At 42.8% G+C, this 16,457-nt stretch overlaps 4 protein-coding genes across 4 annotated transcripts; 3 read left to right on the top strand and 1 right to left on the bottom strand.

Moving 5' to 3' along the window:
- The first annotated feature begins 184 nt into the window (after positions 1-184).
- LOC148165889 (uncharacterized) lies at positions 185-7,077 on the top strand. The gene is made up of 12 exons (XM_088049641.1): positions 185-260; positions 305-483; positions 527-767; positions 815-1,040; positions 1,088-1,227; positions 1,275-1,724; positions 1,772-1,924; positions 1,958-2,676; positions 2,725-3,070; positions 3,122-4,944; positions 4,991-6,937; positions 6,990-7,077. Exons 1-11 carry the CDS (start codon positions 185-187, stop codon positions 6,851-6,853), a joined length of 6,216 nt encoding a protein of 2,071 aa, XP_087905767.1. The 3' UTR covers positions 6,854-6,937; positions 6,990-7,077.
- Positions 7,078-7,344: 267 nt separating this feature from the next.
- LOC148165888 (protein-lysine N-methyltransferase SMYD4-like) lies at positions 7,345-9,240 on the top strand. Its single transcript, XM_088049620.1, has 3 exons — positions 7,345-7,874; positions 7,921-8,837; positions 8,884-9,240. Exons 1-3 carry the CDS (start codon positions 7,491-7,493, stop codon positions 9,203-9,205), a joined length of 1,623 nt encoding a protein of 540 aa, XP_087905746.1. The 5' UTR covers positions 7,345-7,490; the 3' UTR covers positions 9,206-9,240.
- A 312-nt stretch (positions 9,241-9,552) lies between these two features.
- Positions 9,553-12,593, top strand: LOC148165887 (protein 5NUC-like). The gene is made up of 2 exons (XM_088049619.1): positions 9,553-10,008; positions 11,136-12,593. The coding sequence occupies exons 1-2, from the start codon at positions 9,649-9,651 to the stop codon at positions 12,525-12,527; spliced, it is 1,752 nt and encodes a 583-aa protein (XP_087905745.1). The 5' UTR covers positions 9,553-9,648; the 3' UTR covers positions 12,528-12,593.
- A 1,615-nt stretch (positions 12,594-14,208) lies between these two features.
- LOC148165886 (uncharacterized) lies at positions 14,209-15,036 on the bottom strand. The gene is made up of 2 exons (XM_088049621.1): positions 14,774-15,036; positions 14,209-14,722 (listed from the first exon to the last, which is right to left on the bottom strand). The coding sequence occupies exons 1-2, from the start codon at positions 14,831-14,833 to the stop codon at positions 14,504-14,506; spliced, it is 279 nt and encodes a 92-aa protein (XP_087905747.1). The 5' UTR covers positions 14,834-15,036; the 3' UTR covers positions 14,209-14,503.
- Between the last annotated feature and the right edge of the window lie 1,421 nt (positions 15,037-16,457).

Genomic DNA, 16,457 nt, shown 5'->3' with positions numbered 1-16,457 from the left:
AAAATGTCGATGCAAACAATATAATTGATTGAATTTTTAATGTCTTTTATTCCATCTCAAGTGAAGAAACCAAGCAGAAAAATCAAGAGTTCGTCAGTCATCAAAAACTGTCAAAATTTTTGTGGAATAAACACTTTGCTCAACGCGCAATGGTGTGAACTATTTCGTTTCGTTCAAATTCGCAATGGAAAATGTAACAGATTTCGATTTTTATTTAAAGTTTACCAAGCCGCTAATTTTGAACTTGTCCCAAATCAATGGTGAGCAATAATTCTTCCTCTGCCACAACTAACTCTTGAAGCAGATCGGGTACTGGCGGCAGCATGGGTTAAGCGCCTCTCTGGTTCCGAGACTGACGAAAAGACCAAACTTGATTACCTGAAGCTTCTCCTATTTATGCTTCAGAGGAAGAGGCTGACGAAGCCTTTTACGCAGCATCCCAGTTCGTTGGAGACCTTGGAGCCGATTCCAAACGACCAAACAGTGAGTTTTATTGAAAATTTCGTTTTTATCATTTTTTTTTCAGTTAGTCGATGTGGCGAAGAAAATAATTGAATCAGAAATGAATGAAAGACGGGACAAGGAGATCAGACGTTTGCTGGGGGAGAGAAGTGCTGTTAGCCCTTATGTCTCCGATTTTTCTGCTGATCTCTTGGAGTACGTGGCTGTGCAACAGATCGAGGATTTTGGAGTACATGGCTATTACGCCGTGTCTAAAGAACCGTTGAGTACTTGGTACCGAGTAGACAAACAACTTCTTCCGAAAGGTGTAATGCTCCTGTAAAATGTTAAACTCTTATAATTGTGTTTGCAGCTGCGAAAAGCATGCTTGAAGTTAGTATTCCTCCACCAAATTTGGTTGATTCGCGATCAACTCCTGATGTTAGCGAAAAACCCAAATCCCCAGAGAAGTCGCCGGAGCCACCGGTGGAAATGCCACCAGCGGAACCACCAGTGGAGCAGCCACCAGAAGAGCCACCGTCACCAGTGGTAGAACCTCCGTCGGACGCAGAAGCGACACCCTCACCAATAGCGAAAAAGTCCATCTTTCAGATTTTCTTGGTCTTTTCATTAAATTTGTCCACAGGTCACCACGGAAATCGTCTTTAGGTGCTACGCCCCCATCTCGGCCCATCGGTAGCGTTTCGCCACCTCCTGAAGACCGGGAACCGCCCAGTTGGGGTTCCAACCTCCTCGAAGCGAAATTCTTGGATGAGGACGCGAAAGGTGGCCGTCACATTCTTTTTTTATTTCTCTACGTTGTGGACTTTTAGATATCATGAAGACATCCACGACTTTGGAGGAGTTTGCTCCTGAAGTTAAACCAGCCGTTGCAGCTCCGATGCAAGTTTTGTGGTCTTCACCACCCGGTGATGGTGGAGGTTCTCCGTTTTTGTTTGATGATGGCGACGAAGTAGATTTGGATACTTCGATGCCCAGTATGTTGGAAAGTTCCTTGACAGAACTTGCAGGTTCACCTACTCGTCCTCCTCCTCCTCCTCCAAAAGTAGTGAAAAGATCGTCATTCTTACCTAAGCCAAAATCCAAGACGAGGCTCCCACAGAAGATGACTCGTGCAGCGCAATTGTTGCATGAGAAAAAAGCGAAGGATTTGGCGCCGAAACCTCCTTCTCCATGGAAGAAGGCCAGAGATAAAGCGAAACTTAAAGCGAAGAAGGAAGCGGAAAAGGTGGCGACGGGATTCAAAGGGTTTTCTGCTGACGGTACTTGCACTTGTGAATTAGTGTTGGGTTTTATCATCTTCTCGTAGATTTCGAGATGTACGTTCCAGATTTCCATAGTACAGTGGAGGATTTTGACTTAGGGTATCAAACAAAGTTGGCTCGCTACCGGGAACTTGCGAAAAAAAAAGAAAAATCTCCCATCTCTGAAGCAGCCCCCGTTGACGGTGCACTTCTTAAGAGTAATTCTTAGTTTTTACCACAGTCTGTTATAGATGTTGATAAATACATTAATGAGTACAGCAAGACGTTGAATGAACTGGAAGTACAGTACCAAGAGGACCTGGCGCAGTATCGAACACCTCCTACAAGCACTGCGGTCCAACCCAGTACTCCCAAGCGTCATCTTTCACCACTAGCTAAAAAGTCGCCAGGAAAAATTCAGAAAGAGCACGATGAAGCTGTGGATCTCGATGAATCCATCCACTTTTCGCCGGAATCGTTGGCGATTTTAGCCGGAATCTCGGACGAAGCAACTGTTGTTGCAGGTCCAGAGTTTGCTTCTGGACGCGTTTCACCGAGACTGTTTGCCGTAGAAGAGGAAGATGAAGAGGAGGCGGTAGCAGAAGACTCGTCAGGAAACTTGTCGGCATTTTTGGAGGGACTTGGGCTTTCACCGAGTGAAATTCACCCAGACAAGACTTCTCCGGGTGGATATGCAACTACAAAACCAGCTCCTAGTCCTCCGAGCAAAGAGCCTGAAGTTGTTGGATATGCGTCTCCGAAGTCGCCTCCTGGGTCTCCGAGCAAAGATCGTTCAATGATTTCGCTTTATAACAGTATGTACGATGACAGTTTATTCGACCCGTCCACAAGCATCGGAGAAGAGAAAGCAGCCGATTTGGGGGGAATAGACTTGGGAGATTTAGAAGTGGATGTTGCAAATATTTCCGGTGGGAATTTGGATGCTGTCATGGAAAAGTTGCAAGCTGAGGTAAGAAATGGCGGTGATAATGACACCTTTGAACGTTTTTATGGTTAGGCACCGGCCTCTCCAAAATACGATTACGACGACTTCGAAGCCATGGAACGAGCGGTGGAGGCAGAGATGCGAGCTCAAGGTGAAGATCCTTTTGCTAAGCCAGAAAAGAAGGCCTCTCCAAAGTACGATTACGACGACTTCGAAGCCATGGAACGAGCAGTGGAGGCAGAGATGCGAGCTCAAGGTGAAGATCCTTTTGCTAAGCCAGAAAAGAAACCCATGACCAGAAAACAACTCCGAAAGAGTCGTCAACGGTTTTTGGGTGTCCACCAAAGGGCGGACGAACAAATGGAAGATTTAGAAGGATGGGTCGATGCGCCCGAGTTCTTCGAAGAAGAAGACAAAGGTATTTTAAATATTTTTCGACATTGTAACATTTCTATCATTTAATTACAAGAATTGGTGAAAAAAATGACGACCCCTGAGCGACTCAAGTTTGCTTTCCCTGATATGGAGTTTGAAGATGAATCCGAATCGGTAACAGTTGAGGATTTGCTCCCAGACAATATAAGTGAGGAAGCTTCGCCAACCGGTCGCGAACTTTGGGATAATATGGTCTTCTTGTATGCTGACTTCATGAAGAGTTGTCCAGCTACACATGGAACTCCTGTTACCACTCCCAGATTAAGTGCATCTCCAAAAAGATTCGTACCTGCTAATCAAATGTGGAAGATGAAATACGCTCATCCTCCTCCAGGGTCACGTTTAAAACCCTTGCAGTTACCTCCTTCGCCAGCGATGGCCGAAGAGGAATTTCTAGTTGTACCAACGTCGCCGTCGCAAATAATCGAGCCTAGATATCTGCCCGCTTTTAGTCTCGACTGGCAATCACCGGAAATGAACGCACCGGTATTGAAAGAGCTACCACAACCGCCTCCTGACCCATCATGGATCTCGCCTGAAAACAAAAACTGGCCTTTTGAAATGATGGAACTGCATGACAAGTTGTTTCCTAATGAGAAACCATTCCCGACCACAGAGGCTACTCCAGAAAAAATGATATATAAGGAATCGCCGCCTCGACGAATGGGTTCACCTCCAAGTCCATCACCAATTGATTTGAAGAAGCTCAAATCTGATATAATGGAAAAATACGAAGCACCTCCAAAAAATTTTTTGTATGAACAATCAGTTGGTAAAACAGTAGTAAACAGGTTTTCTCATCCATCGGAGATGGCGAGGAGGCCAATTATGGAAGAGGTAGAAGAATGGCCCTCCCCTGAAGGACCAAGCTTTTGGGAGGGTCTGTGGGATTATATGTATTTTCCGACTCCACCGGTGGTACGACCAATCGAAAAGTTGATCGACACGTCCGACGAAGAAGACGCAGATTATTATACATTTCCTCCTCCAAAACCGCGTCCTCCTGCAAGTCCACCAATCGATGAAAGGCAGTTTTATGAAGACATCCAGAAGAAATCGGTCCATCCTGACGAACACTGGAAACGAAGAAAAATGCCTGTCGATTTGAAAAGGGCTTTTCAACCTGGTGCGTACGTGCGAAACGAAGGCGAAATGTGGAAGGCAACAAGAGGTGAACCGGCAGAAATCAGAACGTACGGAATGTCACCCGACCTAGCAACGTACCTAGAAGGTGATGAAATGGCGGAAGACGAAGAGTTTCAAACATTTGTGGCCGACGTGGCGACAGCACCAAACATTCCATTGACTCCAGAGAGATTCAAGACCAAATATAAACCTCCATTGTCGCCGATCGGTGATTCTCCGGTGGAGTATCCGGAGCGGACGCCGCGAGCGCGACTAGATATAGGTACATCTCCTGGAGAACAACGAGCAGGGGTTGCGAGAAGAAGGACGTCGAGGAAGCCTGTTAGGAAACGAAGATTGGACTTTGATCAACCGGATGAATCTGTCGAACAGGTTGAACCTGATGAACCGGTGCAACTTATCGCTACGCCCGCGTTTCCTTCTCCTGATTATACTACTCCGGTTCAGGATGAGTTCACTCCTGTTACGACACGTCCTAGAAGAGAACAAATGTTGCTGGAGCGGTATATGGATCTTGCAGATGATCTGCCTGAGACTCCCCCAAGTGCATCGTTCGAGAAACCGAAAGAGCTCTTTTACACTCCAGGACGACGTCGTCGGAGGGTTGTTCCATTTGAAAGTCCGTTGCGGCGGCCCAAAGAGAGGCTCATCACGAAGCAATTGAGTAAGAAGAAGCTGGAGTTTGATGAGCCTGAGGAACCCTCGACTCATGTAAGTTGAATTTATGTAGAAATGTGTAGTTTGAGTTGAATTGCAGGTGGAAGTTGAGCAACTCGTCACGCGTGTTCAGAGAGGGCCAGAAAAGCCTCCAGTCGATATTACTTCTAAAGTTGAACCGTTATTCCGTTCGCCTAATTTGAATGAAATGGCTCCAGAGGCAGTGTACCTGGATGATGAGGACATGCCCGAGGCGAATCTTCCACCGTCGTCACCTATTAGTCCAATGAGTGAATATGGGGTCTTGGAGCACACTATCGATGAACTAAAGAAGTTCAAGTATGAAGGACCGAAGAAACCACCGCGTAAAGCAAGAGCCATGTATAAACAACATCCAAAACTAGATCCAACTCGGAAGTCTAAGGATTTCTACAAACGCTACCCTTGGAAGCAACTAGAAGCTGTTCCTGAACAGCCATTGCAAGAAGCTGTGACTCGTATCCATGAAGGAGTTGAACGAGAAGTGGAGGCTGAGTTGGCGGCACGAACTTCACCCAAACGCTCAGCACCAGCACCAGCACCATTACCTGGATTAGAATACGAGACTCCGCCTGAACTTCAGTGGAAGAAACCCTTCCAACAACCGGATTATAGCGTATCAAAAATGGCCGATCAGCTGTTTCAGAATGAACGAAGAACTCGCCGTCAAACAACCGCTCGCGAAACACAAGAACTCGCTGAATTCGAACAGATGGAACGAGAAATCTACGGCGGTAGTCCAAACGTCTTGGAAGCTGAAGCACCTCCTGATTATAACCAAGCGGCCAAAGTGTACGACGCTGCTAGAACGCAATATGATCTGTTATATTCACCACCAAAACTACCAATGCCTCCACGTGATCCCAGAAAACGTAGTCACCGAGCACCTCCGTTTCAAACGGTCGCCGAACTTCACGAAGCGAACAAACTTATTCCTCCATCGCCGGAGTTCTTGCGCCAGCAAGCGGAGTATGAAGCTGCCGAAAGAGCGAAGGCTGAAGCGGCCGCCATAGCTGCTGCAGAAGCTGCCATAGCGGCTGCTGAAGCTAAAGTCAAGGCAGAAATCGAGAAAAAAGAAAAGTTGAAAGCGGCCAAAGCCGAGAAACTCAATAGATTAGTGAGGGGTGGTAGAGCACCGGTTAAAGTTAGATCGCTGACCGTGGCGGCAAAGACGTCAGACAAAGGAATCTTACCTAGAGGTAAAAAGGGGCAAAAGAAACCGCCGCCACCTCCGCAGCCGGAAAAACCAAAGAGAAAGAAGAAGTGGGATGTGCCGTCTAAAATTAACACAGGCAGAGGGAAAAAGGCGCCAGTAGCGCCAGTAGCTCCAGCAGCGCCGCCTCCACCACCAAGAAAACAAATACCACTTCCATCGCCATTACCCGAGGAGTTGAACATCGAATACGACTTGGCTGCGTTGCAAGATTTGGGTTTGTCACTTCAAGACATCGGAGAGCTCGATATAGATGATGAGGTTGCATGGCGTCTGGAAGCAGAAAAAGTGGCAAAAGTTCCGGCAAGACGCGTCGACGAATACTATAAAGAATCTGATCAACCAATAGATGATGAGGAACCACCCGAATTCGATGATTTTGCCGACTTTGATGAATCTCAACCAAGGAGCGAAATACAAGCACAAGAACATTACGACCCAACAACTGGAATCACCACTAAGAAGCTTTCGATAAGAGCAAAACTAGAAGCTGGACAAACAAGCGTTCTTGGTGCTGTCGGTGCGTTTGGCGGTTTGGATCCAGCAGAAGAAGAGGCGGTTGAGCAAGCAACAAGAGCTGGAAGCTTTGGACCGGACGATTATACATGGGGTGGAGAAAGTCCCATCAGCGAAGATTTGAGAGGGTTCAAATGGATGGAAAAAGATTACCCCGTTCCTGAGCAATGGCCTCCTTTGGATGATGAATATTAATTTCATTATTTTAATGTGTTGTGGGTGACAAAATCACTGGTGTTAATGTCATTGAGCTTTGACAACAAAATTTTAGTGATGGTAGTAAGTGCTCTCGACTCATCAAAAAGCCAATTTATTATACTTATTTTTGTAGCAACGACAAGAGATAAGAAATAATCAATTTTCCAACAACGGGATGCCATGGAAAGCACCAAAAATGAAGCACGAATTTAGGCCCCCCCAGCAAAGTGTACCTCCTGGATTCACATTTATGCGAGACGATAATCATTGTTACAAAAGAAGACTCAAGGGCCCAAAAATTCAGCTGCTGTCAGTTACCCCCGAAATAGACGACCCCAAGGGGAAAGTTACCATTCTTCAAGTTGAAGACGCCGAGAAAAACAAAGAGCGGATTTTATTTAAAGACGCGACCCGTAAAAATCAATCTATTTAAATAAAAACTCGACAATTTTATCATTTTATAAATAGAATTCTTTTCCTCTAATAGCTTTCAAACTTGGCGCTACGAAGTGTCAAAAATCGTGGCCTCCTCGTGCGTTTTCTTCCTCCGTTCTCGTCCATCTTCCAATTAATCGCTGATGTAGAATAAAGAAAACAAGTAGTTGGAGGTAAATTCTTTATTAACAGTCCAAAAATGAGCGAGGAGTGCGAAAATCCGCAAAATTTTGCCACACTTCGTAAACGATTTCTGCGCCATCTACCGGTCAACGTGACCAACATTACTAAAGATTTTGGCGCGTTGAATTCAAACAGTGAGCGCGTTAATTTTGTAATAGAGTTGTTAAATTCTTGTAAAATTGATATCCCTTATCAAAACGACACCAAAAGTGACTCCAAAGCGGCAGAGTTGAGAGAAAAAGGTAACGAAATGTTTAAAAGAAGAAAATTGAAAGAAGCATGGGAGCTCTACACCAAAAGTTTAAGCTATTCTGAAGAAAATGGTGTTAATTTAGCTCTCTCCTACGCCAATAGATCTGCAGTTTTGTTCGAAGCGAATTTTCACAAGGAGTGTTTAATGGTAAGTCCTTTTTAGTGGCGCAATGGCTCTCATTTACATTTTACAGGACATTGAGAGAGCGTTTAAACATAATTATCCAGATCATTTAAAACCAAAGCTGGTAATCAGAGAGAAGAAGGCGAAGAGTTCATCTTCTGGGAATTCAACACGACCGCACGAGATCATCCCAATCGTCGAAGAGAAGCACGACACGATAGCATGCGCCAGTAGATGCGTGGCAATACAAGAAGACCAGAATTTCGGCCGATTTGTTACAGCAGCTCGAGACATAAAATCTGGGGAAGTCTTAGCAGTCGAGCAACCGTTTGCTTGTCTTTTAGTCAACCAACATTTTAGCCACTGTCACGAGTGTCTTAATTTGTGTTACAATCTAATTCCGTGTGAAAGGTGCCCCCATGCTCTATACTGCAGTGAAAACTGCAGAACTCGCGCCTTTGAGAGCTACCATCGATACGAGTGCCCCATTCTCACCACGATTAAACTTCTGGAACTTGATAAACTGAAAGTGTTGCCACTGCGAATTTCTTTTCTCGTTGAGAAGCTGGAAGAGGTACAATCAGAGACGTACCGTTCAGATCGGTATCACGAAATCCACAATTTAGTTACAAACACTTCGAAACGATCAATTTCGGATTTGTTTGAACGCGCCACCGCTGCTGCCGTTATTGTCATGTTAGTTAAACTCAACACTAGTTTTTTCGAGGAACGAAACGAAGAACTTTTCAAGGAGGTTTTATTGCAGCACATGCAAACAGGGCCGTCTAACTTTCACGAAATTACCGAACTCTCACCTGCGAATGATGTTTACGTACCTGAAGAGATCGCCAGTGGTGCGTTTGCCTTTCTTAGTCTTTTGAATCACTCTTGTTCGCCTAATGTCACGAGGTTTTGTTACGGGCAAACAATAGTCCTACGAGCTATTCAGGATGTTAAAAAAGGGGAGCAGATCTTTGATAACTACGGGTAAAAATGATGCGGTTTGTTTTATGGTAGTGATGGGTTTTTGCAGGTACCACCATGCAGTCATGGAAAGAAAAACGCGCCGAAAGCAGTTGAAGAGTCAATACTATTTTGATTGTGACTGTGTGGCTTGCAGGGACGAGTGGCCTTTGTACGATCATCTTCCTTCTATTGGTACTGTTGATATTGAGGACGATGTCATGGCGCAATTATCATCAGGCGATGTCAAGACTGCTGGCGAGATTTTGGAACAAAGTCTCACCAAACTAGGGGAATTACAGGAGATGCAGCCGTGTCAAAGTTTTTGTCAAATGCAAGAAGTTGTAAAGCAGTGCTTTGCTATTTTTGGCAACAAAAGGAGAGTTTTTTGATTGTTAAACAAAATAAATGACCTGGATTCGTTGAATTTGATAATTGAATGAAACGTAGCGCCTGTAAAGTAGGCAACCCAATATACTTTTCGTTCGAGGATTGGGGAGCCAGGATAAAATCGGCTTAACTGGAGGAAGAGTTTCACTTTTTTTTTATTACTTAAAAGTGTTGCAAGGTCACGTCGAGATAAGCCAAGGTCTTCGGTAATTCCTCTGAAAAGTTCCGTCAGATAACCCAAGAAGCTCTTATCGCGACTTATTCGCAGTGTCATTTTCTCCCACTTCTCGCTCTTAAATATAGCTCAGCACCTTCTCAATGAACTTGCGACACCACGTAGCAAAATAATTTTAAAACTAATAATTGTCTCTGACTCCAGTGGCGTCCCGCCAGTTGCTACTGCACTCCGGTCGAAACCGCCAGTACAACACGTGCGGCCTACAGAATGCGACCACTCTGCTTCTGTTTGATTGTGTTGGCAGTGGAGGTGTTGTCCCAAGAGAATTTAGACCTCGTCATTTTGCACAACAATGACATCCACGGTCGTTTCGAAGAGACTTCGAGGAATTCTGGAACGTGCAAGGAAAAGACCCCGCGCTCCGGAAATGTGCCGAAGAATGGATGTGTCGGTGGTTTTGCAAGGACAGCGCACGTGATTAGGAAGTACAGGCAACTGGCGGAAGCTGGAGGGAGATCGGTGCTGTTCTTGAATGCTGGAGACACTTATGTGGGGACGTCTTGGTTTTCGGTGCACAAGTGGAGGATTGTGGCGGATTTTCTTAACGCTTTGGCACCTGAAGCCGCGGTGAGTGCTAGCGGACCGTGGAAATAATAGACTCAGCCTTCGGAGCGGTATTTTGCGTGTTGGAATTATTTTAAATTGCAAATTAATTCGTGGGAAATTTATTCAGTTGGGGACATTTTGCACTAGAAGTCGCAAAAATTTGTCTCCGAGATAGCATCAATTCTATTTTATGTTTTTTTTTATTGCTGAGATTAATATTAAGACCTGCTTACGACATGACTTGCTAAACGTTGAAACTGGAATTTTTTTTTATTGCACACGAAAATAAGTGTCTCGAATTTTATCACGAAATTTTGCATCTAATACATTTAATAGTTATAAATAATTAGCATAATATTGTTAAAACTGTTTCAATTTATTGACTTGTTCTATATCAACCCACGAATTAACTACAGAGTACATAAATTTTCGCATAAAACACGAATTGCGGCCCTATTTTTAGAGTTTTATTATTTGTTTCTTTTTCTTGCGTTTTTATGTTACATTTATGTTAAATTCATCTTTATTGTCTGGAAAGGAGATAAAAAATATCTAAAGTAATAAAATGTTGATGGCAATATACATAATAAGAGAGAATTTTAAATGCTAAAAGATTTACTATACTTATGAGCAATTCACACTTTGAAAACATAATAATTTACAAGCGGCATCATCAATAAAAATGCGAATTAATTATACAATTCGTTGAAAAGACAAATAATTGTAATTGATCGTGCACTTTTTCAAGTAGGTTAATTATTGCCTTTGGGTAATAAAAAGCTGTAATAGCTCTATATTATTTTTTAAGCACTTACAAATTGTTTTATAAACGCTATTAAAATATTAACAATGGCATTTCCTGTTTTGAATAACTTTAATGAGCAAAAACGACATAAAATGTCAGGTTTGGTAATACACAGAAAGTGTAAATTTTTAAAATTCCAAGGCTTACTAGACATCGCAAAACAATGTTGATATCAAAATTGCTTGCATAACAAATGATAGGTACAAACACAACAATTATCTACACGTGAAATTGATAGTGTTATCAACGTCCAGGTATTTTTTACATTGGTAACATTTTTGAATGTAAACAAAGATCAATCGCGTTTTTATACTTATTCATTCTCACGCTGGGATCTTTGCAGTGTCTGGGTAACCACGAGTTCGACTTCGGCGTCTCGAATTTGGCCCCCTTGGTCAATGCCGTCCACTTCCCTCTGGTGGCTGCCAATCTCAACTTCTCCAACGAGCCGTCTCTCAACCGCGTAAATAAATCAATAGTCATAGAAGTGAAAGGTCAGAAAATCGGCATCGTTGGACACCTAACTCCAGACACTCAACTCATGTCGTCTCCTGGAGGAGTCATCTTCTTGGATGTCGTCGAGGCGGTGCGAAGTGAAACTGAAGCTCTGGACAGACGCGGAGTGAAGATTATCATTGTTTTGGGGCACTCTGGTTACGAAATGGATTTGAGGTTGGCTAAACAAGTGCCTCTGGCTGACGTTGTTATCGGTGGTCATACTAACACTTTCTTATGGAATGGTCCACATCCTGATGATGAAGAACCGGAAGATTTGTATCCTAAAGTCGTGGTGCAACCTAGTGGGAAAAAAGTACCAGTTGTACAGGCTTACGCTTATACAAAGTATCTAGGGAGTTTGAACGTCACTTTTGATACCAATGGAAACTTGTTGGACTTTGCAGGTCAACCGATTTTCCTCGATACCGATGTTCCTCAAGACGTTGATATTTTGGATAAATTGGAGATCTACAGACCGGAAATTAACGCCCTCGACCAACAAGTTGTCGGCAAGTCCTCAGTCCTCTTGGATACAACCAACAACAAGTGCAGACATAAAGAGTGCAACTTGGGAAACATGATTGCAGACTCCTTTGTGTATTACGTGGCGGCTCAACACGCCGGCCCTGGATGGACGGACACCCCAATCGGCCTTATCAACGGTGGTAGTGTCCGTACCACCATCGACCCACGCCAAAGAGGTGGCAACATCACCAGAGGCGAACTCATGGGAACTTTACCATTCGAAAACCAAATCATTTCTTTAAGTTTAAACGGCTCGGATCTCCGCAAAACACTGGAGATCGGAGCCAGAAGCAACGGTGAGACATCTCGAGGAGAGTTCTTGCAATCCTCGGGTTTACACGTGGTCTATGACTTCCAGAAACCGATTTTTTCACGTGTGGTGTCTGTAAAAGTACGCTGTGGAAACTGTAGCGTCCCGAAGTATGAGCCTCTGGACGATAAGAAAATGTACAAGCTAGTTACTGTTAGTTTTCTTTCGGGTGGTGGTGACGACCACTACGTTTTGAAGAATGCTCCTAATAAGAAGGTGCACGATTTGGGGGATGTTGATACTGTTGTGTGGTATTTAGGGAAGCAGTCGCCTGTGTATCCTGAAGAACAGGGGCGGATTAAGGTTGTGGAAGAGGAGAGAGCGCCGGGGTCTTCGGCGTTGAGAATTTCAAGCCCTGTTGTGGTGACTATCGCATTTATATTGGGTCGAATATTATTATAGTTAATTAGGAAGTAGATGTAGGTATAAAATAAACTAAAAATCTAGAAATAAATTTGAATGAACATACGGAAGTTGCTCCCTTTGTTGCATCGCTCGATTTCCATGCTTGGGTGTATAATTGGTTGCATATACGTGGGACCCAATTAAAACTATAAATGCTAATTTTCAGTTCGAATACTTTCTTCGCGCCTGAAGAAGAATTAGAACAAAAAATAGAATTATCTTCACAATGTTGCAGTTTCCTCTTCGGTGACACCTTTTTGCCTCTCACTGGTCCAATTCGGCTAGTTCTTCTTTGTAGGTTTTACCGATAGCAAAGTTAAAGTAACTTCTTGAGTTTCTTTCTGCATTTCTTCCATTTTTTAAACGTTTTCACTAAATTCACGTTTTTAAGAAACAATGGGGAAAACTTGAAAACAGCGCACCATGGCAACGATCCATGACACACTAGTTCCTACTTTTTATTTTTTTTTTGACATTTGAAAACTTCACAAACTTGAAAATTTCGTTGTTTTGCTCTTTAGGTTGTGAGTGTGGATAAAACGTTGCATTGCATTTGTGTCTGATCGGTAAGTTGCACGTTTCTTGCGTGTTTTCCAATTATAAAAGTTGTCGTTTTTGTCTCATCGTTTAATTAAACTTTTGCTTAGTAAGCAGTTCCAAGACTAATAATGAATAAATTGGGCATTAAATGGTAATTTATTGGCGCCCACACGCCACTTCAAGGTTCTCGCATCTTTTATATCTTATTAATTTAATTCCATTTTGTTTAGAAACGTATAAAAATTAGACTGTAGCAACACTTGTTGTCTGTTTATTTTCCATTATAAGTTCAATTACCATTTCCGAAGCATTACAGCGAGAGGGAAATATTTTTATCACGGATTCCACATCTCCGCTGCAAGTCCCCCGGGAGGGATTAAATCTCAACGTTTCACCGAAGCTGCTATATGGGTTATTCCATAAAAATACTACTAGAAAATGCTTTCTACAATGACTCGTTTAATTTAAACCGTTTTAAACCGTCGCCGCTCCAGCAGTCAACGTCCACATTAACGAACTAATAATAAAATGCCAGATGTTCGTATCTCTGTTTCTAGGGTTCATTCGCCACCCCCCTTTACGGGTCCTAATCACGTTCATTGAAAAACACGCTGCGACCATATTGCGCCCAAATTTCACCGAGAACGCCGCTTTGTTTGTTACTGCGGTATCGATTATTGATCAGTGATTTGAGTATTTATGGAAAACGAAATGGTGCCTGAGGACGTGACGATTGACAAAAGAAACGCTAGTGAGGTGTTCGCCAAGTATTTACATGTGAATCAAGGAAGGAAGTTGACGGATGAAGATGTGAAGATTTTGTTGAGGACGGCGTTTCTCGGCTGCGATTTAGTGTACGAAGAAAAAGGTGCCGAAAGGGGACAAGACAAAGAAAAATGAAGAAGTGAGGGGATGTTGTATACCAAAGTGAACTCTAGTCATTTTATCTATTTACCAGTGCATTAAAATATGACTAGGCATTGTTTGAAATGTCACTTGTATTTTCCTTCAGTCATAATAAAGTCGCTTATTGTTTTATTTTTATCTCTTGTTTGGTTTATCTATACCTGGATCGATAGGGGAATAAAAAGGAGCGCCTGGAATATAGGCAACTCTAAATTCACCGATGCGCTCGATTTTGACTCTTCACAACCGAATTTAAACTGCTTTTGCGTTTATTATAAATTTAATAAAAGTCTGACTAGATTTGTTATAAAATTTGACTAGAAAACCTAAGTATTATTATAGCTACACATTTTTTTGGGATTTTAGCCTCGTGATTGGAGACACCAATGAATAATAACATTCTTTGGCCCCCCAGACTTACACTTAACACAAACTGTTACGAAGAATCCTAACTATCTAAAAGCAGTCTTGTAAAATTAATTTACCTTAAAATGACTAGAAATACGCGTGAACCCCGTGTTTGATTATCAATTTTTATCCTGGAGGAGCTTCTCCGTGAGCCCTTTGACCATGGGATGGTCGGCCGGCAGTCCTTGCGCAGCCAAGAATCGTATAGTTTCCATCGCACAAGCTGCATAACCGGCTGCCTCTGGATCCTGCACTTGTTCGTTTCTTTCAAGGTCGGCTTGGAGTTCGCAGACTTTCTGGAGGCAGAGTTTGAGCATTTCGGTGATGCGGTCCTGACTCTAAAACAACGAATTAAAAGTGTTTGGTGTAAATAAAAATAGCCAACTTACCCTAACATGTCGTATTCTTTTATGGCCACTTTTGGCCTTGCCATCTTTGCGCTTCTTCATCTCGCGGCAGTAAATCGAGCCGAGTACCAAGCACCAACACCGAATGGAAGTCTTAAGTCAGTGCTTGAGAAACTCCATCCAGTTCCAACACTTATTACGCACTAAATGTGCGTTCTTTCCGGTCACAATTCTCACAGAGCGTTGCTTAAGCCACCACGCGATGCCATCAGAGTGTGGCTGGCGGGTGCCGCTTTCTTATTTCAAATCAATTCAGCAGCTGCCAACTGACAGATGTACGGAATAAGTGCTTTTATGTGGCCGCTTCACCAGCGCAGAGGGCGACGGAAAAGGGGCGCACGACCAACAGGTGCAACGTTTTGGTTTTGAATTCATTAGCGCTCGTTGTAGTGGTTTCATTAGTTGGGGAAATCATTCGAAATTCTGACGAGGTGATAAAGGAAGCAAACTGAAAATTCACATTTTGGAAGTACGCAATTCTCCTCGTGTAAACCAGCTGCAGATGGCAGCCACGGGAAATCCCTCGCCGATGCACCCCGTGCCAACTGTCTGTGGGTGTAGCAAAGTCGCCCCCCGCCCAACATGTGCATCTCCAGGTGCACCAAAACAATTTTTTCCTACGTTGGAGTTGTGATATTCGCAGTGTGCCACTTTATCGAGAAACGGAGCCAGGTGCAGAACAGATGCAGAATGGCCCTAACGAGCGATTTTTACCTGTCGTTTTACGTTTGATTCGATGAACTTGTGGCTCGAATTTACATGCGTTGCGCAACTATAAATGCTCAAGTTATTAGTTTTGTTAGACGGCGGTGTGACGCCAGAAACTGCATAAAATCGCACGTATTAAATTACTGTGTGAATAAAAACAGAGAGAATTATATTTTACAATTCGTGTACCTTGATTAAAACGGATCGTATTTTCCGGCCGCTCCTAAATTATTAATAATAATTACTTCAATTCGCAAATTTGGTCGCGAAATGTCATGTATTAAATTGTTTAATTATAGTTGCGCTTTAAATTTTCCCTGCTAATTACAAGTGACACGTTTTCACCAAACACGTGTACTGTGGATAATAAAACAGTTCCGAATCTGGAACGAGTGTATTTACTACTCTAAAATTTAATGTAAATTTTTCCCTCTCTGGTTAGATTTGAATAAATTTGGATAATGGAACTGTGGAAATGTAATGTAGCCGTTTTAATTTTTTCACGTTTCGATGGAATGTTAACGAGATCGGCACGTTCAAACAAGGAATTTAATTCCAATTTACACGGATTGAGGTAATTTACACTGCTTGGAAATGGTAACAAATTCGACACTTTTTTTATTCTGTTCGCAAAATTGATAAGCATATACGAGGTGTTTATAAATGTTTTTAGCATCAAGGATGGCTCCGGAATTCCTGTCGTGCACTACTTTGCCGCTTGGTTTTTTTCATAGTGAAGATTACTATTTGAAAATTATTTATAATGTTTCTTACGTGAATGACGTTTCAGTTACGATTTTGTGTTCAAATTTTGGATTTTCAGGTTTCAAACCACAACTAGAACAGTTTTATTCTCAAAACTTACACTTTGCGCTATGATTGAGGTTAACTACAAATGTCAGTTTAAAAATCTAATTCCACATTTATAATGAGCGACAAATTTCTTTGACATTTCATA

This window comes from Gnatocerus cornutus, unplaced genomic scaffold, assembly GCF_029298725.1.
Source record: "Gnatocerus cornutus isolate USDA-ARS CGAHR unplaced genomic scaffold, icGnaCorn1.1 ctg00000145.1, whole genome shotgun sequence".
Taxonomy (NCBI): domain Eukaryota; kingdom Metazoa; phylum Arthropoda; class Insecta; order Coleoptera; family Tenebrionidae; genus Gnatocerus; species Gnatocerus cornutus.
The sequence above is the reverse complement of the archived record's forward strand: the minus strand, read 5'-3'. Positions and strand labels throughout refer to the sequence as shown.

Bases quoted from the DNA above. Each gene is read 5' to 3' on its own strand.
- LOC148165889 (XM_088049641.1), top strand. From the start codon at position 185: ATGGAAAATGTAACAGATTTCGATTTTTATTTAAAGTTTACCAAGCCG. The intron at 1,228-1,274 runs GTGGCCGTCACA...GTGGACTTTTAG, and splicing joins CTTGGATGAGGACGCGAAAG to ATATCATGAAGACATCCACG. The intron at 1,725-1,771 runs GTACTTGCACTT...ATCTTCTCGTAG, and splicing joins CAAAGGGTTTTCTGCTGACG to ATTTCGAGATGTACGTTCCA.
- LOC148165888 (XM_088049620.1), top strand. From the start codon at position 7,491: ATGAGCGAGGAGTGCGAAAATCCGCAAAATTTTGCCACACTTCGTAAA. The intron at 7,875-7,920 runs GTAAGTCCTTTT...TACATTTTACAG, and splicing joins TTCACAAGGAGTGTTTAATG to GACATTGAGAGAGCGTTTAA. The intron at 8,838-8,883 runs GTAAAAATGATG...GGGTTTTTGCAG, and splicing joins CAGATCTTTGATAACTACGG to GTACCACCATGCAGTCATGG.
- LOC148165887 (XM_088049619.1), top strand. From the start codon at position 9,649: ATGCGACCACTCTGCTTCTGTTTGATTGTGTTGGCAGTGGAGGTGTTG. The intron at 10,009-11,135 runs GTGAGTGCTAGC...GGATCTTTGCAG, and splicing joins CTTTGGCACCTGAAGCCGCG to TGTCTGGGTAACCACGAGTT.
- LOC148165886 (XM_088049621.1), bottom strand. From the start codon at position 14,833: ATGAAGAAGCGCAAAGATGGCAAGGCCAAAAGTGGCCATAAAAGAATA. The intron at 14,723-14,773 runs GTAAGTTGGCTA...TCGTTGTTTTAG, and splicing joins AAAGAATACGACATGTTAGG to AGTCAGGACCGCATCACCGA.